Source organism: Dermacentor silvarum, chromosome 1 (assembly GCF_013339745.2).
Source record: "Dermacentor silvarum isolate Dsil-2018 chromosome 1, BIME_Dsil_1.4, whole genome shotgun sequence".
Classification (NCBI taxonomy): domain Eukaryota; kingdom Metazoa; phylum Arthropoda; class Arachnida; order Ixodida; family Ixodidae; genus Dermacentor; species Dermacentor silvarum.
In genome coordinates this window covers 258,715,348-258,740,146 of record NC_051154.1, presented here as the reverse complement: position 1 = coordinate 258,740,146, position 24,799 = coordinate 258,715,348, and the positions used below count along the sequence as shown (strand labels likewise).

At 46.7% G+C, this 24,799-nt stretch overlaps 1 protein-coding gene across 1 annotated transcript; it reads right to left on the bottom strand.

The window, feature by feature from the left end:
* Positions 1-165: 165 nt before the first annotated feature.
* LOC119439782 (pappalysin-1) lies at positions 166-24,541 on the bottom strand. The gene is made up of 9 exons (XM_037704859.2): positions 24,415-24,541; positions 24,174-24,259; positions 20,967-21,166; positions 19,109-19,865; positions 15,608-15,818; positions 13,719-13,884; positions 4,086-4,221; positions 927-1,084; positions 166-777 (listed from the first exon to the last, which is right to left on the bottom strand). The coding sequence occupies exons 1-9, from the start codon at positions 24,495-24,497 to the stop codon at positions 610-612; spliced, it is 1,965 nt and encodes a 654-aa protein (XP_037560787.2). The 5' UTR covers positions 24,498-24,541; the 3' UTR covers positions 166-609.
* Between the last annotated feature and the right edge of the window lie 258 nt (positions 24,542-24,799).

The following is a 24,799-nucleotide window of genomic DNA, read 5'->3' as shown; positions in this document are numbered from 1 at the left end:
AGTATTTGGAGGTTGGTGAGCATTTTTTCTTAGTGTTGACTGCAAACGTTAGACTACGATTGCGTCCGTCGAAACGCTTGAATTAAAGCAAAACTCGACAAACTATATCGTCAGCAGTTTCGTAGTTCGCGTGAGCTCGTTTGGTGGCACTATGGCATCGATTTCCATGCATGGTTTCACCTCCAGCGTTTCACAACTACGATTCTGACGTCCTATAGTTAACTGCGCGCTTAGACACGAGGCAACATCTTACGAGCGGCAAGTGTCCAACACTGGGCGGAAGTGGCCAAACGTCGCTTTAATGCTCGCGTCTAAGAAGGTTGACGATGAGTTAAACCATACCTCGAACAAAGTGGTCTTAAGCCGATCGTTTGGAACGCCCGCCGACGCATGTTTGGCGTGCATCGATCTTGGAGCCTCCCGTGGGTTGGCATTTCAGCAGACGGGTTGTTCAGGAATGGGTAGGAATAAACTTTACATTTCATTTATTTTCAGGCTAACGAAGTTCATGGCAATGTGACTAACGTCCTTTTGCGAGCGAGCCCGGCAGTGGTCCTCCACACAAGGCGGCGTCACACACACAAGCGCACAGCCACAGAGCTTGCCAAGTCACTGGCGGCCGCGCGGGTCCTTGCAAACGCACTCGTCGGCGGGGCAATTGGGAGGGAAGCTTTTCACCACATGACCAGCAACGGTGGAGGCACAGCAATCGCCACCGTCCCAGTCGCAATGCTCCTGGTTGTTAGCGGCGTCGCACCAGCCGTCTCCTATGTATTCCTGCGTGGGCATAAGAGCGAGGGGAAAAGACGTGAGTTACAACCGACGCTTGCTGTACGTTAACACGCGTTGAGATTCCCGAGGAGTCGCCAAGCAGGATCAGCGAATATTCGCAAACTCGCACGAAAAGTCAGACTCCGAGCACTTACTTTGTTACACCTGCGCCGGCATTCTAGATAGTCCGTATCTGGGTGCCAAAGACCCGCCCCGGAGCAGACGATGGCCTGGGCCAGTGATAGCTGCCGGCTGTCTTGGGAAAACACCGGCTCGTAGTCTGGCTGATGACAGGTCACGTTGCACGTTGAACCTAAAACGATACGATCCAAATTTGAGCTTGCATCCATGCATCTACGATTAACGCTATCTAGTGGCTATATTTTCTGTGCTGAGCACGAGGGCACGGGTTTCATTTCCCAAGTCAACAGCAGCGCTTCAATCGCGGTCGAATGCGAAAAGCATGGGTTCCGAGCATTGGTGCGCACGCCAGACAGCCCCAGGTGGACAAAAGTATACCGTAGTCCACACCACCCTCTGCCCCTCCCCACTCTTTTACGGCGCGTCTCTCATAGGTTGTGCCTCGCAGACGCGAAGCTTTAGGATTATTATTTTAAAAAATATTGAAATTTACGACGGGCATTACGTGCTTTATGTATCACTACTATCACTAACGATCATTGCTCTGGAGCCTATAGAATTAAGAAAAGACGTAAGTGATATTTAGGCATACAATTTCTGCTGCAGTTGTAAGACAAAAAACGATGTATTCGGCATCTTGAATACAGTGATCACATAATCCTATAGCACCTACGTATAATTTGCGCGGAAATCGACTTCGAGTTTCGCACATTTCATCTGGCGGCCGTAAACTTCAGCTGAAATGTCACGCATGTGCCACCTGGCACTAAAGAGAGTAGGGTGCACATCAGTGCTAAATATCAAAAGCACGGTATGAGAACAATAGACAGGGACGCAAATAGCTTGCTAAATATTGACATTTGTTTCTTCGCTGTTTGAATCTGGGGTGCTATAACGTAAACCTATTCCAAACTGTTTTTATTCCATTTCTTCAATCAGTGCTCCACGATAGGTAAAACATTTTTCAGGCCACTCCCACTTCACTTGTCCGTCACGCGACGTTCCAAAAACCGTGGAAACTCCCCATTTGATACAACGTATACCCACTGTTTATGCATAATTAGACAGAACAAAATTTAAAAAAAATATTTCCGAGTCTACCCTATTTCTCATCATCAGCCTTCCGTGATTGGTCAAGATGTTTTCCGGCGGCGCCCGCTTCGCTATTTGTCATGTGACGTCACAAAACCACGAGAACCCTACACGTCAGAGTGACGTGTACGCTTTAAAGATGCATTAATATGCCGAACAAAACTGGGCCTGTATTCACAAATAGATCTTACGGTACAATTGTTCGTTACAGAAAAGTCCAGCCAATCCTGATGCTGACATATCATTAACGAAGGTGCCTGGAGCTAGGAACACTCACGAACGAAAAGTTTTGTGAATTCGGCCCCTGGTTTTCTTTCCGAAATAGCCGGAGAATGTCCCGTTACGAAGGGAATAGGGGATGTCTACCCACCGATTGCTCTGGCACTGGCTACTCGGAGGTGCCCGAGCGAATGGTTTTGTTTGCGTGTAATAATGATTTTTTGTGGCAATATAACATTGCCAAGCTCTTGCGCACGTATACTTCGCTTTGCGAATTCTTGGGCCCTATAACGTAAAACTATGCCCAATCTGTTTTTATTCCAAATTCCTGACGCCAATATTTACGTAACCGCCGACACAAGCATCGGGTGGTGACACACAGCGTTGTTTGAACCGACCAATCAAACACTTTCATCCTTTATAGGAGGTAACTCTTGTTTGCTATGAAAGCGAATAGCATTGCATATCTTGACAGGTCTTTCTTATCTAATTGTCTGGCAAGGGGCGAGGAGCACACAGAAGGGGAGAGGAATTTAGGTGGTGCCGAGCTAGCGCAGTGAAAGCAGATAGTCAGGTGAGGAGGGTGGAGCCGGCGTCTGCGATTGACCCGCTTCCCTTGCTTAGCTTGCTGTGGCTCGTCGAAAGTCGCGGCGGCGTGCAACGGAAGGCCGTATAGGTGTCGAAAGGGCTCGACAACGTTATACTGCCGTGCAAACTTTTCTGTTATACGCAAATAAATCCATTCTTCCGGCAGCTCCGAGTATCCAGTGCCAGAGTGATCGACAGGGCCGGTATTTTGTAGCGATGCGTTATGCTTTATTCTATACTAGTCTTATCATCCACCGCTCACGGGCGGCTGATCCCGTTGATAACGTGAGCGGACCGTCGCTCTGACCACTGACCAAGCGCGAAAAGCGCGAAAAGGCATTATCATCGGAAAGGCATCGCTACAAAATACCGGCCCCTGTGGTGATCGTTTATTCCTTTCGAAACGGTGCAGTCTCTGGTTATTTCGAAAAAAGTGCATAGTAATCTCATCTTTAATGCGTACACGTCACTATGACATAGTGAGTTTTCGCAGTTTTGTGACGTCGCTTGACAGACAGGCGAAGTGGGCGCAGCCCGAAGACTTTTGGCGAATAGCCGAGGGCTAATGGCAAAAAAGATGGTGAATCGGAAATAATTATTTGATCTAACCATGCATAATCAGTGTGTACACGTCATATCAGATGGGGAGGTTTCGCGGATTTCGTGACGTCGCGTGACAGACAGGTGAAGTGGCGGGTAGCCAAAAAAATTGTTCACCAATCGTGGAGGGCTGATTGCAGAAACGGAATAGAAACAATTGGAATAGCTTTACGTTAAAGCACCCTTGTTCGCATGAAGATCCATTTTAGTGGGATTTTTACCCTTCGGTTGTACGCCAGCCGCGATTTTCTACCAGCCCCCAAAAGCTAAGCAAGGACAAGCGGGCCAATCGCCGACGCCGGCACTACCCTCCTCATCCGGCTATCTACTTTCACTGCGCTAGCCCGGCCCTACCGAAACCCTCCATACATCTGCGCGCTCCTCGCCTATTGCCAGCCAATGAGATAAGAAAAACCTGTCAAGATATGAATGCTATGGTCAATGCTATTCGCTTTGAAAGCAAACAAAAGTGACCTCCTGTAAATGAGGAAAGTGTTTGATTGGACGGTTTAAGCAAAGCTGCAAGTCACCGCCCGATCCTTGAGTCGGCAGTTACGTAAGCTTGACGTCAGAAGATTCGAATAAAAACACATTGGAATAGTTTTACGTTATAGGGCCCCTGCTCAGACCACGGTACCTTCGAAAAGGAGGTTGAGTAATAATTCTTTACAAACCAACGCTCGTTGAAGCACAACGAAAGTGGATGACACCCGAGCGATTTCGGGGTTCAGGGCAGCTGAGGTGGCTAAAACTGCACACAGGAGGGTCTCTGTTCCAAACGCCATCCAGCTCGCACCTTAGTTCTGTTGTCTGCGTAAAGAGGGAAATGAAAGTAAATGCCACTTGCTTAAACATCTGCACATAACAACGCACAAAATGCTTATTTGAAAACATTTACTAAGCAGGAAACAAAAGGGTCAAAATGAATTTAGGTTTTATAAGGGCGAGAGGAAACAAAGGAGAAAAACAGGGAGGTTAACCAGAACAAAGTAATCCGTGTTGCTACCCTACACTGGGGTGGGGGAGCGGGAGGCAGAAAGATAAGAAGGAATTAGGGAAAAAAGAGTCGCAGTTTCAGCAGAAAGGCGAAGCATCGATTGTAATAGCAAATTATTATACAGCTATATACGAAGTAAGGATAGTAGTTTTATCGGCAGTATGAACTTGTAAGCATCCGCTTACTAAATACATTAGCAAGCTTGGTGTCACGCGCGCACAGGCAAACAGGAACACATCTCAGTTGATGACCGTGGACACTCGCTGTCAAAACGCTGGCGTGAGGAAGAGCGGCAGCAGCAGCAGCGAGCGAATTGACCTTCGTGCTGCCTCTCGCTTCAACGCGTACACTCTAAGAAATATTCCGGGGAAAACGGGACTAACTGCACAGTTAGTCCAAAAAAGGGCACTTTCGTCCCATGCTTTTGTGCTCTGCCACCTTTCATACTCGGCAGCCACGCATAATTGGCATGTTGCAGAGAGGAACAAGTTAAATTCCCTCATCAGAAAGGTCTTCAAACTTGCCCTCGGCTTACCTGTGAGCACTCACACCGAATACCTGTTAAAGCTCGGAGTGCACAACACGCTCGAAGAAATAATAGAGGCGCAAGAGTGTTCACAGCTGCTCAGGCTATCCGGCACCCCGGCGGGCCGCAAGATACTCGATGAGATGGACCTCTACCCTGTCGACCATTGCCCCGACGTCGTGCGCATTCCCAGCGACACCAGATCTCAACTACACATCGCGCCCATTCCCCGCAATATGCACCCCGCACACAACGTCGGCAGACGTCGGGCCAGGGGTAGAGCTCTACTCGAACATGTACGTAACAACCACATTGAGGCAAGCTTCGTGGATGCCGCGGCATATGTCCAACAAGAGGCGTTCGCCGTCTCCATCGTCGACTCTAGTTCCAAGATCACTTGCTGCGCTACAGTACGCACTTCGAACCCATTAGTAGCCGAACAGGTTGCAATCGCGCTGGCTGTGCTCGATGGTCGCAGAGAGGTAATATATAGCGATTCTAAGGCGGCCATTAAGGCCTACCAAACCGGGATGGTCTCCCCTCAGGCCCTTCGCATTCTCCAAAGCTTGAAAAGTATCTCTCCGCATTCTCTCATTTGGTTTCCCGCTCACTTGGGGTCGACTGAGGGCTCTCCCTCTAACCCTAACGAGAGCGCGCACGAGGCCGCGCGAGGACTCACCGACCGCGCCGCCTCCGCAGTCCCCCTACCCCGCGGGGAACCATTGATGACGTATAATGAGATCACCAAGCATTATTATCTGTCAAGACGGGTATTCCCCCTCCCGCACCCTGCCTTATGCAGGGCGCGGGCGGTGACCCTTCGACTTTTACAAGCTCGTGCGTATCTTAACCTTGCGGTTCTTCACGCTATATACCCTGAAGGGTATCCCAGTGCGGACTGCCCTGCCTGTGGACTAACGGCAACATTTAACCATGTGTTGTGGGAGTGTGAATCCATCGGCTCCGCCTTCAGCGAGGATAGGTGGGCTGCGCTTTTGGGCAGCCCCGAACTCAACGACCAAACCCTGGCCGTCCAGAGTGCCCGCGATCGGGCCGTCAAGCTCGGCTTGCCGGTCCCTACGTGGGACTAGCCGGGTGGCGCGGGGTGTCCCCTGCGTCTTCTCTGGACCTCAATAAAGTTATTTCACTCACTCGTCCCTCAAGGGAGTAACTGCAGGAGTGTGCGTGGCGTGTGCAAATTTTGGAGAGTAAGTGTATGATCCCTGGTCCGAAAGAGAGCAACGGCGAGGACGAACTGCAACAGTTACTCCCCATGCACTCTGCTGTTTTCGTCCGTCTCGCGGAGTGATGCGGCGAACGCGGTATTGTCTATATATCATGAATAGTTGGAAGTTCGTGTACTGTCTACTGAACTAGATGTAAAGCAGCACTTTGCATCTTCGTGAGAAAATTGCCTGAAATTTAAAAGGTGGAATCTGAAGAGCCGTGCACTTCGTGTGCGTGCACACCCTAAGTGAACGACACACATTAAGCGCGCAAGTCATAAATGGATTGCCAGATTTTCTTGGCCAATAGTACCTAAGGAGTCCCTTTCGTTCCAATGATATTATAAACTTAACTGAAGCGATGTGTAGCTCAAAAGGGGCACGCTAAGCGATAGAGAAGTTGTCCTTCTCTGTCGTCTTGCGTGCCCCGTTTGCGCTCGCTACACGAAGATCACGTAATGTCTCAGTTTAAATCACCGTAAGAATAATCGGGCAGCTTCCTTTATGTAGTCGCTTATATTTGTAAGTATGCGCAACGTTAGACTCTCCCGGCATAGCATACACCAAATCCCGAATCTCTTCTGTATTGCCGCACCTGCGTTAAGGTGGTTAACCTCGTCTCGATAACCTGACTTGTCAACCGAGGTGCATGGTCACGTAATAACCGCGCCTTGCTTTCTGAGAAGCCGACCCGCCAGGCTTTGATTGATGAACGCCGCCACGCTTCTGCGAAAGTTATTACCGACATGTATTCGAAAGACGCATTAGTAACTGACACGAGTGATATTGTGTCTCAATTCGAAGACTCCTATTCGGTGGTCTTCAGTGATGCTTCTGGAGACCAGAATATCAAGCTTCTACAATACTTTGCGTCTTTAATAACTCCTCTAACGGATGAAGACTGTTCAGTAATTAGCGGTCCCTTTAGTAAACAGGAGGTAGAGGTTGCCATTGATCAGTTACCCATGTCAAAAACTCCCGGTCCCGATGGCATTTCGGGTGAATTTTATAAAACCTTTAAGTCCATTCTTACGCCTGTTTTATTGAAGATATTTTTAACAAGTTTTGAACTAGAGGATTTACCACAGTCTTTCACAAAAAGCCACACAGTGTTAATACCTAAAAGTACTGACAGAGAAAAATTATGTTCTGTTGATGGTTATAGACCGATTACATTGTCAAACGTTGAGTACAAAATTCTTGCTAAAATTTTGTCAAATCGGTTGCAGGTAGCGATTTCAATTCTTATTGGTCCTCATCAAACATGTGGTATCAAAGGCCGTTCCATACAAACTAACATACACGTCCCTCGCACAGTTCTTGAGTACTGTTCGACTTCTTATGATCAACTTGCAATGCTCCAGGGCCGGTATTTTGTAGCGATGCCTTTAAAGTAATAATTCCTTTTCGCGCTTATCGCGCTTTGTCAGTGGTCAGAGCGATGGTCCGATATCAACGTTGATAACGCGAGCGGACCGTCGCTCTGACCACTGACAAAGCACGATAAGCGCGAAAAGGAATTATTACTTTAAAGGCATCGCTACAAAATACCGGCCCAGATTGAGCTCGCAAAGGCATTTGATCGGGTCCGGCATTCGTTTTTATTTTCTCTTCTAGAACACGCCAATGTAGGATCCACAGTGCTTAATGGCGTTCGACTTTGTTATAGTCAGTGTTACAGTGCCTAGAATATACTTACTAGCGTGCCGACCACCGGGCGTTTCCAATGGGAGACGCTGGCACCGCCGGTGATGCCTTCCGCCGGAGGCCACCAGACGGCGACCCTCTTTGGGACCGTGCTAACCGAGCGGCGCATCACGCGTCGTTTGCGCTTCGGATGCGCGTTCGTAAGCGCAGTCGGCTGCGGCGCGATGTTGCTTTCGAGCAAGTAGCGTGTGGTGCCTCCGCATGTCATTGCTGGGTTTCTTTTCTATGCGCGTGGTTCGCACTTGTGTCTGTTCACGGACGGAACCGCGATGTCGTCGCAGAAAACGAGGCGTAAAGACAGCACCTATTTCGTCCCATATTGTACGACATGATACCGCTCAAACAACGAGCAAGTCTCGTTATTCAGCCTGCCTGCTGACACAGAACGTTTAGCCAAGTGGGAGAAGAATATAAGAGGGCAGATCGAAGGCTAACTCTTGCGGCTGTCGCTTGTGAGACACTTTAATAATTGCTACATTGAGCGCTCGTAAAAAATTAGTTGACGGTGTGTCGCCCATGAAAATGTGCCCTGTTTAATTACCGTCAGTCGTAATAAGTGCCGTTAGGTGATTAAACAGATCATTAGTAAATTAATTGTAATTAGATACAAATTGGCGTGCAATTTACTGTGGAAAAAAGTTACACTTCTTCGGAAACCACGTATTTATTTATTTGTATTTTAAACACCCGGTATCGTGTAGCGTTATAACGATAATGTGCGTACGATCGTTTGTAAGTGCAAAGAAATCATATTCTTTCGATTACGCTTTGCACCTCAACCAACGTTCCGCAGAGCGAAACGGGCTGGGACAGCCTATCGGCGTCTCTCGCACACGCGCGCGTTGGCTAGAGACGCCGCTCGGCATAGAACGGTCCCTACGGCTATCGCTGTCTGGTGGCTGCCGGCGGAAGGCATCATTCTCCGTGTCACCGGAAAGTCCGCGGTCGGCACACTAGTAAGTATATTCTAGGCACTGTATCATTGTACAACCCGCTTTGTTGTCAATGGTAGGCTCTCAAATCCTGTCCACATCCGTTCTTCCGTGAAACAAGGAAGCCCTATGTCCCCGCTCCTCTTTGCCGTTTACTTAGAACCACTCTGTTGAAGCATTTTGAACTGCAGCAGTGTTCGTGGTTTTAATGTTTTTGGTAATGAGGTAAAAGTGTTAGCATACGCTGACGATTTTGCATTCTTCTGCAAAGACAAGCCCAGCATCGATAAAACTCTTTCTAACATAGAAGAGTTTGGTTCTGTTTCCGGTGCGCGTATTAATAGCACTAAGAGCTGTGGGCTATGGTTTGGATATTGGGCCATTACACCATCACATTATGCTGGCATTGAGTGGTCCTGTGTGCCACCTAAATATCTAGGAGTTCCACTGCATGTCTACAAGTTCAGTGCACACTACTGGAGAGAGCGCGTTCCAGCCCTCCAGCGCTACACAAATACCTTTGTCCCGCACCGTCTATCCTTATTTGGAAGATCAGAAGCCTGCAACATGTTTTTGGCAACCTAAGTTTTCTATGTCTTTCAGGTTCTTCACTGCGCAAGGCTTTACATTCAACGTTTTCATAGGATTTTTTCAACGTTCATATGGTCTTCCAGTTTTGAACCTATGAGACGCGACATTTTTCGACCAGTGAGTGCTGGAGGGTTAGGGTTGGTGCATTTATATGTGCGACAGTTAGTCTCGCACTTTTTCTTTTTTCGGGACAGCTCTCATCCGGTACTACGAGCTTTCATGCAGGTTAACCTGGTTCATGTCCTGCCAGAATTGGTGGTGTCCTCAAATTTAATTTCTAGACCTTGTTTGTGGGGGTTTATGCGTGAGGCTTATTTTTCTATTTCTTTTCTGACTGTTCGATTTTTCTAAAGATTATTTGTTTACTGTGTCACGAAAACATCTTTACAAAGATTCAATATCGATGTTCTTCCCTCCGCCGTTTTATCGATCCGTATACATCACATTACCTGGACATGATGTGCTTGCGAGAGTGCGCAAAATGCCAGTTCCCCCTTCTACAAAAACTTTTTTTTTACAAATTACACACTAAAACCGTTGCCCGTTAAAACATAGCTGCATAAAAAGAATATTTTCATTTCATCAGTTAACTGTCGCCTATGTGACGTGCCTGAAACCACTGAACACTGTTTTATTGTTTGTAAAGATGCCATTTTATTTTGGGATGTTATCCATAGAAATTTGCAAAAATATTTTGATCTAAATTCTCACAGTATCCGATATCTTGTTGCTCCGTATGATGATGTTCCATACGATATGCTTTTACTGATAGGCCTGTATAGCCTATGGAAATCTCGTATGCAAGACCGAAATGCAGAAAAAACAATTTCCTCAAGATCGCATTTCGTTCAAATGATCATACACTTAAAAGACATTTACGACCAAGAAGAATGTCAGCCCGCTTGGTATCCACTTTTGATTAGGTGTTTAACTTCCCCTTACAAGTTTTTGCTGTGAAGGACGGTGTTGCTGTGTGTGACATTATCTTCATATGGACTGCTCATCGACGTTTGATTACTTATGTCCCCCTGGTGCTCATATTATTGTAAATAGTTCATGTACATACAACATTTCATTAATTGTAATAAATACCATGTTAAAAAAAAGAGCTTCCATGGTGAAGTGGTTAGGGTACCCGGCTTGTGAGCGACAGGACGTGAGTTCGAATCCTATTTGCGGGCGCGTTGTTATTTTCAAGCCAGTCATTTTTTATCAGCGTATAAATGGCTAATTTCATTAATTCCATCGAGGAGCATCGGAAAGAAGCGTTACTTCCTTGAGGAGCATTGGAAAAGAGCAACTGTTAGTCCTCGAAGGAGTAACCGCATGGGGAGTAAACAGTTCATCCCTTCTCACTTACCCCCTAAAGGGAGGAATGGTTGTGGCAAATCAGTTCCTCCCCTAAAGGAGTAACTTCAATACCCCCTTTCCTCATTTTCTTCTTAGAGTGTACTAAGCGGTGAGAACACAGCGCACACGAAGTCATCAATACTCGACAGGCCTAGACTCTCTACAAATCGCAGATCACTTTCAAGATAGGGCCCGCGCGGCCGCGCTCAGCCGCGTCATACGCAGCCGCCGCCGGAGTAGAAGAATAAACGGGAAGGGGGTAAGAGGTAAGTAGAACGGTGCCGTGTTTGCTCTTCAGTACAAGGGAACGGATGTAATAAAGCTGTAAATAAGAGGCAAAGTCAAACAGTAAGGGGATTCAGCAAGACATCTCACATATGCAGCTCTTTCTTTGCTTTGCCATTACTTTCCATCTACTTTCGTCTTGGCAAAGACACTCCATCTAGCCCTCCTGAAGCCCGTGGAACGCCCGCGATACTGAGCCAGGCATGTGCGACCATGCTATAGACTCGAATTTATTATCAGATGTCCTTGCACGCTGGTATAACGCTGGTGTGCACACAAGGAAAGAAGACGTCTTCCTGACAATACGGCGGAAGAGCTACCACCCATACAAACAGGTTTCCCAGCTTGCAAAACGGCATGAGCAAACCATCGGGCACTACCTGCGGGAGTCAAAAAAAGTATGCAGCCCCCCGATGAAAGCATCGGCGGCAAGTGGCCAGCTTCGAGGTGTGGATCCGTCCCTCGGCGGAGGTCGACAGTGTTCTGCGAGCGCTGTTCGCCATTGCGGCGGAATCGGGTGTATCGTGCTGAGAAGTATTCCTCGGTAGCTGGCCCTGTCCTCTTCTCCCATTTCCCTAACTCGATTACCCTTAATAAGCCGATGAGCCATCCCTCTTTTAATAAATGTATATCATCATCATCATCATCATCATCATCATCATCATCATCATCACGAGTAGTGTTTTGTTCAAAGTTCGAGCTACGAAGGTGCTCAGTTCTGCCATTAAAATGAGCCTGGAAGGACGGACCCTTGACCAGACCCCGTCGATAACTTTTGTAATACGGTAGAACTTTTAAAGCGTGCTCTACCGCATAAATATTTAAAAAAGGCTTCAGTTGGAGCCCATATACAAGTAAAATATTGGGTTGCGAGGAGGAGGGTCACGCTTTCCGCGTCCGAGGCTCTCTCTCGCTGCCTCGATAAGCGCTCGCCAGGTGACAGTCATATCCTGCCTTCTTCTATATTGGAGCAGAGGGCCCGCATACTTTATGTCACAACCCGTGGCCCCCGTTTCCGTCTTTCTTAATGCGAATCATTCTTTGCCTCATAGCAGGCACTTTGCGGTAGGTATAGGCAGGTTCTTATCATGCCTAGTTTCGGACCTCTTTAATAAAAAATTTTTTTTTTACTTAAGCGACGGTGGGTTTAGAACCAGGGTCGCCCAAGCACAATGGCATGTTTCTATCCACTAGACCACACACACAGGCGTACTTCGATCGTGCCAAGGCAAACTATCGCTTCGAGACGGTTGGCGGGTGCGTCCCATCGCATATAGCACGCAATGTGCTTTGAAAAGCGAGAGCTCGTGCGCGAGCGCCAGTTACCACCATAAGGCTACAGACGCATGGACCGCGGGAATAATTGTAAACCTTACTACTGTCCTTCGCGTGCGTCACGTCGCATAAGAACAAATCGCTTATAAAAGCCAGAGCGCGCCAGTTTTCCAAATCCTGACTTCGTGGCAGCTAATGCTTTGAGACGCTATGCGATACTGCACCACCTTTGGTAAACACTTTCCGCAGTCGTTTCCTAGTGGTTTACTAGCGCTTTGAGAGGCTATTAGACATTGTACCCCTTCGGGATCAGCCCAGATCGCAACGGCAGAAGTTGTAGCGTTTCTTTACCGGAGTACAATAAATCCGTAGTCTTGCCATCATGCTGTCGTGGTCATACTTTCCTCCTATCGTCGTCGCCGTCATCGTCGGCTGGCTGCCGTCGTCGCACACACATTTGCTCGCCTCACACAAAATATATGTTTGTAAATCTCTTAACACTTTGCAGAGCCCAAAACGATGCTGGATATCTAGCTATAGACCTGCAAGAAGCTTCGCATGAAATTGATTCCCGTAGTGGGTGAGATCATGCATATTTTCCCCCTTTTTTTGTGGGTCTCTATTCTTTCCGTGCTGTTTTATTCTTTCCGTGCATTCAGTTGCGGTTCTGTGCGTTATGCGTTTCACGGAAGTCCCCTAGTTCGCGCTGCTGCTTTTTATGCGCTGCTGTCGAAATGTGCGTGACGCAGAAGCACCATACGTTTGACGTCATATCGTGGGCAGACCAATGGGTTTTATCGAGAGGGCGCGCAGGCTTTTATCTATTGCTTTAGCCTGTTTCCCAGGGTATACATCGGTGTAATACTTTGCAAACATGATCGTCGCAGCGTGATAAGTGCACCACGCTTATCTCTTTGCAATACTTGGACCTAGTGAGGGGCTCGTTAAGGTGGTGTTTTCTTTTATGGTGCACTTGTATACACAATAACGCAAAAGAAACGACATGACGTTACGAAAACAAACCGATATATATATATATATATATATATATATATATATATATAGAGAGAGAGAGAGAGAGAGAGAGGAGGAGGAGGCTATATGGAATGGCTTAAACGTTTAGGACACGATGGACAAAGGAGTTGCAAGGCCTCACTATCGCGCGCACGCAGACTTTTGTGCGTCTGCCACTTAGTCGCAAGACACCGCTAAATTTTATTATCTTCAGTTTAACGAAGCTCACGTAAAAGCGTGCCACTTCTGCGGTCTCTCAACACAAAGAAGTTTCGCTCGATGACTACAGCCCTGTCCTTCGCCTATGGACATGAACGTGGTTCCTAGCGCGCACGCCGACAAGGTCAGAGCGATCGACCCTTCCTGGCTGCAACCAGCGGAGCTGCACATCAATGCGGGCTTACACTGAGTGCGCCCGGACAGGTGAGGGTGCAGATAGAGCCCGCGTACCAGGAGTCTGTGCAGCTGTAAAGCCCCGTGTATACGGACGGAAGTGCTGTGCAGGCGACTGGTGTACACGCTGGTCCGGTCCACGCGCCGCTCTCGCTGCACACCAAGTGGAAGGCTCTCCTGCGGACGGAGAGAGACGAGCAAATTCACCTTCCTATCTCAGGGGGTTCCCCTGCTTCTATACACTGGACCGTGCATTCACTGTTGCCATTTACTAAATTTGACAAAACGGCAAATCTCGTCATATATAGAGCCTAGTATCCCAAAATCTCAGCTAGAAACAAAGTACTAACAATGTAAAAGTACAGAAAGAAGGAGAAGTTAGGACTATTTGATTTCTGAACCAAACTAGGTTACCGCTGAAGCTGCGGCCGCCGAGTGCCTTAGGAACAGTGAAAGTACAGTAAAAAATAAGTAGGCTAGTACATGGCATTGAAATGTGTATTATATTACCCATGGTAGTACGTTTCGAGAGCATGGACCAGAAAGCAAGAAAATGTTTAGCTGCAGAGAAACGCGACACAGCTCCACCTCCGACCACAGAATCTAAACCTTCAGACGAGACAAAGCACACGCTCGACAACGCGTGTGTCTCGAAGAGCTACTTAGGGTTCGTGATTGAGTACGAAAACGGGCGAAAGAACCAAAAACAAGTTGTTCCCTTTAAAACGGCAGATAGAGGCAAAGAAATGAATTCGTTTATTAAGGAAATGACGCGCTTGAAGGCGTATATTTGTTGCAGGGAGGACATTTAGGTAGCGTTCATTGTTTCATTGCGTAATTCCGTAAAGAACAGAGCCGACAACCGGTACCTTTGCATGGGTAATACGGATAGTTATAAGCATACGCCGACACGATATATGTGCCCTAGAATAAATAAAAAAAATTGTGTATGCTGCCTTGCGCAGAGCCATGTCGGCCGATGACGTATAGTTTATGTGAAATGCCAGTCTGCAGGAGACCTGGAGAAAGACCGCTTGTGAGGTAAAAAAAAAAAAAAAATTGCGAAACCCGTGCGATGTAGATATCGGTTTCGGCGAAGCTTTCACTAGTGTTTGCGAGTAACGCTGCTGTTCTTTAGCGGATACAATGCACGCGACCAAGTTGGACACATGTTGAAAGGGATACGTCTCACTCAACGGCAAACGTGTGGCACTTCAACATGGGAGTCTGACGCATGACGACAACGGAATGGCGAAGACTGCGTAATTACAACAGCGTGACGTGATGGCGTAGCAACGACGAAATGGCGAACAGAATGGCGACGAAGGCACGACGACGATAGATTGACAACGACGGAACGATGATACGGCAGGGAAACGAAGCGACGACGACGACGACGACGACATAATGCCGACGGAATTACGAGGGCGAAATGACGACGATGGCGAGACGATGACGTAATGGTGACGACGACAGGACGACCGAATGGCATGACGATGACGTAATGGTGACGACGGCCTGGCAACGAAGGAATGATGACGATGAAATGAAGGGGACAAAAGGACGACGGAAATGACGATGACGGCATAACGACGAAATAGCTCGCCATAAATGAAGTCGTGTTCTTTTCAAGCTCGGAGATACTGGAAGGCCCTAAAATGTCGAATGATTTTGATCCGTTCTGGAATTCTAATTTGCGACTGCCTTTTTAGAGATTCACGCAATGAAGCACATTGTCAGATACAGTGGACCGCAGTGATGTCTCATTTTTCCGATTGTACACGCATGAAAAGTTACTTCATGCTCATTTTAAAACGCAGTATTTTTGAAAGAAAGAAAGAAAGAAAGAAAGAAAGAAAGAAAGAAAGAAAGAAAGAAAGAAAATGCTCGTCGCTCGTACTTTTTGTTGGCGTGGCCCTTGACGTGATATCCCGTCTTGCAGTGAAACCGGCACTTGTGGCCGAAGTGGAGCTGGTCGGAACCGCGGCAATTGGCCATGACGGCGTGCGGAGGAGCAGACGGCGCTGGGCAAGACACGTGGCACTGGTGCTCGGGCTCGGACCAGCGGCCGTCCTTCTGACATACAATACTTGCCAGACCCCCGGCGCTTCCTGCGAATACAGGCATTTCAATCTTACGGCTCAGGCGCAGAAAAATGTAGCGCAATCAATTTATAGCGATACACTTCAATGACATATCGGGTGTAACGATCAGGCACCCGCTCCCCCAAGTCAGTCCACAGAAAAAACTAAAAAGTAACATTTCATGCACTAAGCGAATGCATCCGATGTGGGCTGGAGTAATCGTGTGGGGTGCAATAAGTGATCTCCACACATGGCGGACAGTTTCATACAATCCAAAGAATGGCCCTTAAAGCACATGAAGCGACTAGATGCGATTAATTAGACGGTGGTTAAGTCCCGCCTACCGCAGAGCCAATCAGATATTTCAGATCTCCATAGCTTTTTTTAAGGATATATGTATACCGCTTTCCATAGCTGCTGCTGTTGTCGTGTGAACGCTGGTATAAAAGTGAGATATTTCACAGTTTAACTTCGACTACGCAGTTTGTTTTCAATGTGATTTGTGCTTCAAAGCATAAAACAGCGTTTTCCTCAAAAAGTTAACTGGAGCGCCCATGCATTTCGTCGGAGACTTTGAAAATTATAATCTCCAAACTGGTTCAGTGCTGAGAATTCGTTCCAAGTGGATACGCCTTGCGAACTCAGCGTCTATAATTCATAGATTGAAAGATGTGCCATAAAATAAATAATTAAAAAGTGCATTAGCGTAATTATGGTAAATATTCAATTAGGCGTTTTAATCTAATCTAAGTATTCAATTCTAGATCTAAATATTCAATTAGACCTAGGACAATCTATAAACCACAAAAAATGACCCTCAGATCGCCCCCTCATAAAAACTCGAGTGACGAGCGAACTTTTTGTAATCGCAACTTATGTGTATCTGTACTCCCACTGACCATTTAGTACACGCGCATAACACACACAGCTAAACTGCAAATCATTTATTACACAAAACTTAAATGTGCTCTCTGACTCTAAATTATGTGACGTTGAGCCCTGATTTACGCCCTACTTCCTCATCAGTGGTGCACACGTTACGTGGAAGCGCCATAAGGCGTAGAGGAGCCTTTAGACACACTCATTTAATTTGGTACATTTCATAGGGACCACGTTCTGCACCTTACGTGTGCACGTGACACACTTCACGCCTGTTCACATTTGTATTTACGGCGTTGTCTAGGCACGGTATTGCATAGCTGCTTCAAAGGTACTGCAGAACAGCGCCGAGTTGGAACACTCGACTCACACACGGTGGCCTCGGATATTTTATAGGATGGAAATGATAGCTACGGCTTCGCGTCGATAACTATCGCTGTAGACAACATTATATGTCAGTTCTTATACCCTTTGTCTGAAAAGCTTCAGGACTGATTTTTTTAATTTCATTTTTGTCATATTCAAACTCAAGTGCTAGGTGTTTTTGAGTAACCTTCCGTATCATCAAAGTAGACATATCCTTGGAAAGGTTTCCATGCAAACTCATTCGGCGGCAGGACTGTGTTTAGCAACCCACTTTCCGGTTTGGTTTATTTATTTCATTTATTTATTCATATATACGTGCATCGTCTCTACAGGCATTGCATCAGGAGGCGGCGCACATATCAATCAAATAAAAACAGAGGGAAGATTAAGTGCCCATAACGCGTGATAAACCCCATAACTTGATAAATATGAAATAACGAGAGGGAAGGCTATTCCACTCACTGATCGTGCCTACAAATATATATATATATATATATATATATATATATATGTATATATATAACAAAATACGTCACCCCTAGAGGCAAATTCACTTACTTTTGGTGCGTGATCACGTCTTTGAGATAAAGGGACGTGCACATTTTGCTTAAAGTGTTCGAAAAAAAGATTTTGCGCTTACCGCTGCTTTGTGCTTGCTCAAACTTAGCAGAAACATTGTATTTTGGAGTGTACGTTGTTCATTGTAGCACTTGGCGCAGTTAATTGCCTGGTTTGTAAGAAAAAAAGTGCAATGTTGCCTTCGTTTGTGGGATGCAAGCTGCTGCCGCGACGCCGCATGCATAAACTTGTATCGCCGCCTGCGGGCAGCTGCAGAATTAACTTAATGCCGACTTTACGATGATAAATATTATGAAGTAATTTAAGTCATAGATTCTTTCTACGTTCCTGTAAATTTGGCCATTGAGGTTTACGTTTACATTTTGTCATGCTAAGCTTCCTACTGTAATTATTCAGCAAAAAACGTATGCCCCTATTCCGTATCTTTTCCAATTTATTTATGAGAAAGAATACAGCAAACACAGGTCTGTTCAAGTACAGCGCGCACATAAGTGAAATACAGTTGCTCCTTTATAATACTAGGTAATTCAGGCAAAATTGTTCGCAAGAAACGCAAAACACGTGCTGCCTTTTAAAGATGTAATTAATATTACTGGTACATTTTAGATCTAAAGTGAGGTATACTCCCAAATATTTATGCTCGACTGACGTAGCCAAACAAACACTCTTAGTGATGTACGTGTAAGGGTAGTAAGACTGCTTCCTAGTAAAGGTGACGTGTACACATTCGTTTGTTGGCGCATTTACTTGGACGGTTACATGAGTCACGTGAGGGACACAAATTCCGAGCAGCGAGCAGTTAAGTTATACGTTAAGCTAGGGGAAACCCCTAGTGAGGTATATGTACCATGATTCAGGAAGTATATCGTGACGAAACATTATGGAAAAGCTCTTTCTTTGAATGACACCAAATGATTCAGGAGGGTAGAGATTCGGTGCCAGACGATACAAGATTCGACCGCTTGTCACCGGCACAAATACCACTGCGAATATGGAACGTGTGAGGCAGTTACGGCATGAAAATCGCAGTGTTAGTCAGCGCTTGATATCACAAGCTTTGTATTGAACATGGATGTAAGTCGCCAGATATTACGTAACTATTAGGGCAACAAAAACTGAATCGAAAAATTCTCTGTCTGAAATCACCGCTGCAAGCGAGACGTCATGAAGATGTGGCAGCAATCCAAACTGCTGTGACTAATGTGCTGAAGAGCGTCGCGGATTAAGCTTTGTCGGCTTGCTTTCATGCCCTCCAGAAATGGTGGCAGCTTTGTTTAGATAGCCGAGGGGACTACTTTAAGTAAACCTAGAGTCATTAGTTTGTAAGTGGAATAATTATTTTTTTAAGAAGCTTAGTCCTGGAACGTTTCTGACAAAGGCTGTAAAAACACATCTAACATGTTTCTTTTTATTCTTTCACGACTGTGCAGCGTGTTTATGGACACTGATATGGAATGAGGAGGGCTACCACGTGTACTGTAAAGTTACGTCACCTTTAAACCTGGCCGGTGGCCTGCACTTGAAGCTGCAGGTCTTGCCAAATGTGGTTCCGTCGGTGCACATCGGATCGGCGTGCGCAATCAGCGGCGTCTTACAGTCCACTGGCTTGCAGAGGTTCTCTGAGCCCGTCCACGTGCCGCCATTGCACATGAGACGGTCGCCACTGTCGTCCCCGGTGAGGACGTAACCCTCGTCGCAGCGAATCACACACGTGTCTCCCTCTTCTTCACCTTCGCAGAGGAGACGCGCGTTCCTCATGGAAGGCTTCGGGCAACGAGGTCTCTCGCAGCTGTAGCTTACACATTTCTCCAGGGCCGGGTGGTAGAGCTCCTTGTAAGAGCACTGGGACACGGCCACGGGGTTTAGAGTCCTCGAAGACCTCAGGCGCACGGCCCCTATCGAGACGTCCGGAGCTGTGAAGTTGATGCGTACGGACCTGGTGAGGCGGAACGGCTGAGTCAGATCATGAACCACGGGAACTTCGATGGGATTCGCTCGACATGACACGCGTCGCGAATCGACGAACTCGTAGCCGGTCTGGTGGTCGCCTCCGGTGGGGCTCTCGTCGTGAAGCAGCTCCACGGTCAGCAAAGGCAAGGAAAGAGTAGCCAGGCCCTCGGACGCGATGTAGACCTGCACGGCAGCCGCCACCACTGGTCTCTCGAAGGAGGCGATCAACGTGTAAGCAGAGGCTTCGGGTACGTCGCATGGGTGCCACGAGTGGTTGGTGTTGACGTCGCGGCCACATATCTGCGGAGTCAATTCAATATCCCACAGCTCAAAATCAACCACTCCTCGCTGATCGCTATTTGTATTACACAGGGACAACGTAAGGCACATTCGTTCCAACCACTGTGCTGGATACCTGAAGATTCACAAGCTCTCTATGATTTTTAAAGTGATACAAACCCTCACGAAATCGCTTGCTGCTATCCCTCCCAACAGACGTCCCTGATCAAGGGTGACCACCTCTATACCGAAGGGCTACCTGGACGCACAGACAAGATACATAAATGTAGTCCTCGTATCGCCGCCACGAGTCGTATGAGATAGTAATGTTCCCTCTCTCATTCTGCTGAAATGTTGCGTGTCAACTTAAGTTTACACGCACTACTTGTTCAGGTCGCCTTAATATTGAGAATCATGCAGAATATTTTATTGCTAATATGAAGCAATATATGATGCTTCGTGAATTTATCATGGTTATGGTTTCTTTTCTCTTAGCATTGAAGAAACCTTCCAAGCACTCAAGCACAGCGCAGGACCAAGTAAAGGCAATTAAAGTAGTTTAAGAAATATGCAGAAAGATGCTATAAGCAGTCAAAAACCCGCAAATAAAAAGAATAAACACACACACACAGTGAAGTAATCAAGAGTTCGACAAAACATCATGTATTGTCTTTTGAGATCGGTAATTGACCTCTTATATTAAAGATATGCACAATGAAGAACGCAAATAGGTTAACACAACAGTAGATAATATCAAAAGTGTGTGGACAAAGGAATTGATGAGGGTTCACAAAAAAGCGGCCAACGTTCAGTAAGGGATGAGACCGTCGAATAAAATTTCCGAGTAATCGTCCTCCTCGGCATCCAACAACACCCTTAGTTGCCTAAGCTTAAGACTGTTCTGTCTTCATCGTCGCCCCCCAAAATTTTACCTGTGAGTATCCACGTGGCCTAAGTTGATCTATATCTATGTACCATATACGACGCCGGATGCGCGGCGTAAATACAGCAACGAAATAGTGGCGAAGTCACCGGGAAAGTGAGTCACTGGAAGTCGATGTCATAACGACCACAAAATGTGTAAAAAGTTGTGCATGAGGCACATATGAGCTGAGTCCTTGCCTGGTCCTTCGGCGGAGGACCCAGGATCGCTTCTGGAGGACAGTTGGTCCTGAGTATCTCCTGTGCAATGTGAACAGAAGATGCCCACTGGTCGAAAAATCCGGCTGGAGTGAAGAATCCGCAGTCCCTGACGTTACTTTCCCGTTCCGAAGATTCGCAGACGCCATCGTCTTCGTAGGCGTAGCACATGCTTGGCGAACCTTCGAACATAAAAGAGTGTCTGATAAATGTCACAAACTTTTCATTTTTTTTATGGTGATGTTAGTTTGAGATATGTGAAAACAAAGGTGCTGATTGCACTGGCTAGGTTTTAGATTCTGTAATAGATTAGAAATCAGGACATGGTTTGTGTATCTCGTTATGCGCAATTGTAAAATTTCCGCTAGTCCTTGCACGATGAACTTTAGTCATTCAAGTGAAGTGAGAGGAAATACAGCCTGCACAGTGCTTTCTTGCGGACACTCAAAAAGTAACCAGCGCGATAATCAGGGCTTGCATTCGGAGGAGAGTTCTGTCACGTAAACGCCGGCCGCGTAGTTGCCTCTACCACGGTGATCATCTCGTCACGCCCATATATGGCGGACGCCCAATAGTCGGCCAGGTGAGAAAACGCTTTCACGCAAGGGAAGCTTTGGGAATGCGGGCCCGGTCTAATTTTAATGTTGGGGTTCTACGTGCCAAACAAGGATACGATTATGAGGCACTCCATAATGGCAGACTTTGGATTAATTTGACCACCTATTGTTCTTTAAGGTACACCTAAATCCGATAACATGAGTGCTTTTGGCCCGCGCCTGGTCTGCTGCACACAAAATACTTCATGAAGCCACTGTGAGCAGTTTTACAGAGAGAAAACACTTGAATGCAGTGAAAATAGAAAAAAAATGTGGTTGATCCCTCTTATATAGGAATCGGTATAGAACACGAAAGTGAAACGTGTCTTCACAGAAGTAGTGTAATGTTTATTGCACATTTATATATAATGTCTATTGGTGTTTTGTGGCTAAAGCGCCCTTAGGCGTTGATGCACCCACGCTGACGCCTGGTGGCACGTCTCCTCCATCACGACTACCAACGTCGATGACCATGAGCAACCGTCGTGCATATGGAAGCTGCACTACGCTGCACACGCTAGCACAACGCGAAAGACGAAGCACGTAACTGACACACTAATACAACGCGCAAGACAAAGCACGTAACTGAATCGTCACCGAGTCAAATCAGCGCGTACAGCGCGTCGTAATTGCAGCCTCCGCGATCAACTTCAGAAACATTTTCAGAGCTAATTGCGGAGGCCACGCTCCGCTGTGCTGAGTACGGTGAACGCCACCTAGGTGGCGTTGGTAGTGCTTCTTGATGCCAGCGTCCCTTCGAATGCTGGCATCGAGGCGTCGTAGTGCTGAGACCACCGAAGCGTTCACTGTCGGTGCGCGTTAGTGTCATAATGCAGTACTTCTCTTTTCTGCTCGTAGGCGGCGGCACCGCCCCGAGCAAGAGCGCGGGTACACGGAGGAGTGTTAGATATATAAGGCGCGTCTGTGTAGATCTCTGCAAATGCGTTTGTGGCGCAATGGGTTAAACGCTCGGCGATCTATCGTCGCGGACCGAGAGGTCGTGGGTTCGATTTCCAAATTTTGCATGTTTGTGGAACTTTTTCTTCTGGTTTCTTTCTTTGTATTATGTTCTATGACGTATTTCCGTGACGGAAATACGTCATAGAACATACTTCACTGACGTATTTCCGTGACGGAAATACGTCAGTGAAGTCTTGGTGGACCCCGGCATAAAACACTTTCGTGTTAAAAATGACCTAGGAAAATAAAAAAAAAACGTCGAGCCACTGTAGATTGCCATGCCCCAAGTTTTAATACAGCGATGCGGTCGTGCTTGTAGGAGAATCACAGTGATATATGCCCACGCACTAATATTAGCACTTTGGCGTAAAATGAGGTGAATGTGGAATGGTCGAACATGTGCGGGCTGGCTCTGAGAGCAAGCTAGCATTTTACAGGTAGTCACGTAACCAGCTACCACGTAAAACCGGGACGATCGCCTCAGTTTTCATGTGTTTACTGCCATTACCAGTACGCAAATGACCGCAGTGGCCACGATGATGTAAAGGCCTATAGTGGTAGAGCACCCGCCTCGTCTGCGGAAGGTCGTGGGCTCGATTCCCACCGCCGCCGGCCACCCACTTGATTTAATGGGCGCAAGCGTACTTCGGCCAGGCGCTCGGCTTTTTTTTTTTTTTTCAGGGGTGATACGCATGGGCAAGGAGCCTGCGTCCTTAAAATCCCGTCGAAACCCTCATGAGCATAAAAAAGTGACACAGGAATACACTCGTGCTTGTAAAAGTAATCTGGGCCGCTCCCATATAGCGGCAATTTCTGTTGTGGAATTCCAATGCACCTATTACGTGGGGCCGCCCTCGGGTTGGGCACGAACGCCCCTTTCCAGACGTCAAGGCCCCACAACGGCCGAGCGCCGGGCCGGCAGTGCACTTGTACCTATTTTATTGTACGAGGCGGCAGAACTCGCCCGCCTCCTACTGCCGCGGTGGATGCTCTACTAGAAAGCCGTCTATGGTTGTGAACGCGCTGTGGTAAATGCCCACTCCAGAAGAGCAACTGAAAAAGAGAGCGCTGTATGTAAAGGAAAGAGTTGCCGAGCAAAGGCGTAGTTGCCGACACCACCTATGCTATTCCCGACTACGTTCCCGACAGACGCAATATAGATGGTTATATTCAATGATCTTAAAAAAGGAGAAAAACAATCTGCTCAACACCAAAACTGTACAGAATTCATCACAGAATTGTTTCAGAAGGCTTCACACACAAACGCGCGCGACGTATACGTCGCTATCCAATAATACGAAAGAAGAATGGGAACCGAGGGGCTCGATTTTATTAGTCATAACCACATAAAGCCAACAGACAACGAAGCCTAGGAAAGCATTGGGGAAATTAGGTGTAGTTAAAATTAGAATGTAGAAAATAATGAAGAAAAGGGAAATGAAAGTGGACGAAAAGATAACTTGCCACCGGCGACAAGTTATCTTTTCATCCACTTTCATTTCCCTTTTCTTCATTATTTTCTACATTCCAATTTCAACTACACCTAATTTCCCCGATGCTTTCCTAGGCTTCGTTGTCTGTTGGCTTTATGTGGTTATGGCTATCCAATAATGGCATATATGAAACAACTTGCCTTTGCACATAAACTTCTTTTCAAAGTGACATTTCGGATCGCAGCCATCACCTGGACAAGTATTTCCGTCATCACATTCTTCACCTCTGAAAAGGTGAAACACCAGCAATGATTTCTTTTTACATGTGCTAAACTGTCAACGCCTTATAAGTTGAGCTGTTAAGGCGCGTTTAAATGGGCATGCACTGAAATTTCCGCACGATGCTCAGAAAGGAAATGCTCCCAAGAATATTATTCTCACGGATCAACGTTTCCGTCCCCGCAGAAGCCTTGGCCGTGTGTGTAGAGAAGAGCAGGAGACAACTCGCTGCTTCTGCTGCCCATCCAAGCTTGGACTTCGTAACGGTACACGGCTCCCTCCTCGACCTCGCTGCAAAAAAAAAAACAAAAAAAAAACGAAAAAAAAAAAAAAAAACGCAGTTGCTCGTTACGGTCGCGTCGCAACTTTGATTTCTATCTCCGTCATCACATTCTTCACCTATGAAAATGTCAACACGAGCAATTATTTCCTTTTACAGTTGTTAAACAGTCAATGCCTTATAGGTTTAGATGTAAAGGCGCGTTAAATTGGGCATAGCTGTCACGTGTTTTTTTTCTCGGGAGAAATTAGCAGGTTCTAACTGCTA

Excerpts from the sequence above, each read along its gene's own strand:
- LOC119439782 (XM_037704859.2), bottom strand. The coding sequence starts at position 24,497 with ATGGGCAGCAGAAGCAGCGAGTTGTCTCCTGCTCTTCTCTACACACAC. Across the intron at positions 24,260-24,414 it reads GGGGACGGAAACGTTGATCC|AGGTGAAGAATGTGATGACG; the intron begins GTGAGAATAATA and ends TCACCTTTTCAG. Across the intron at positions 13,885-15,607 it reads AAGGGCCACGCCAACAAAAA|GAGAGCCTTCCACTTGGTGT; the intron begins GTACGAGCGACG and ends CTCCGTCCGCAG.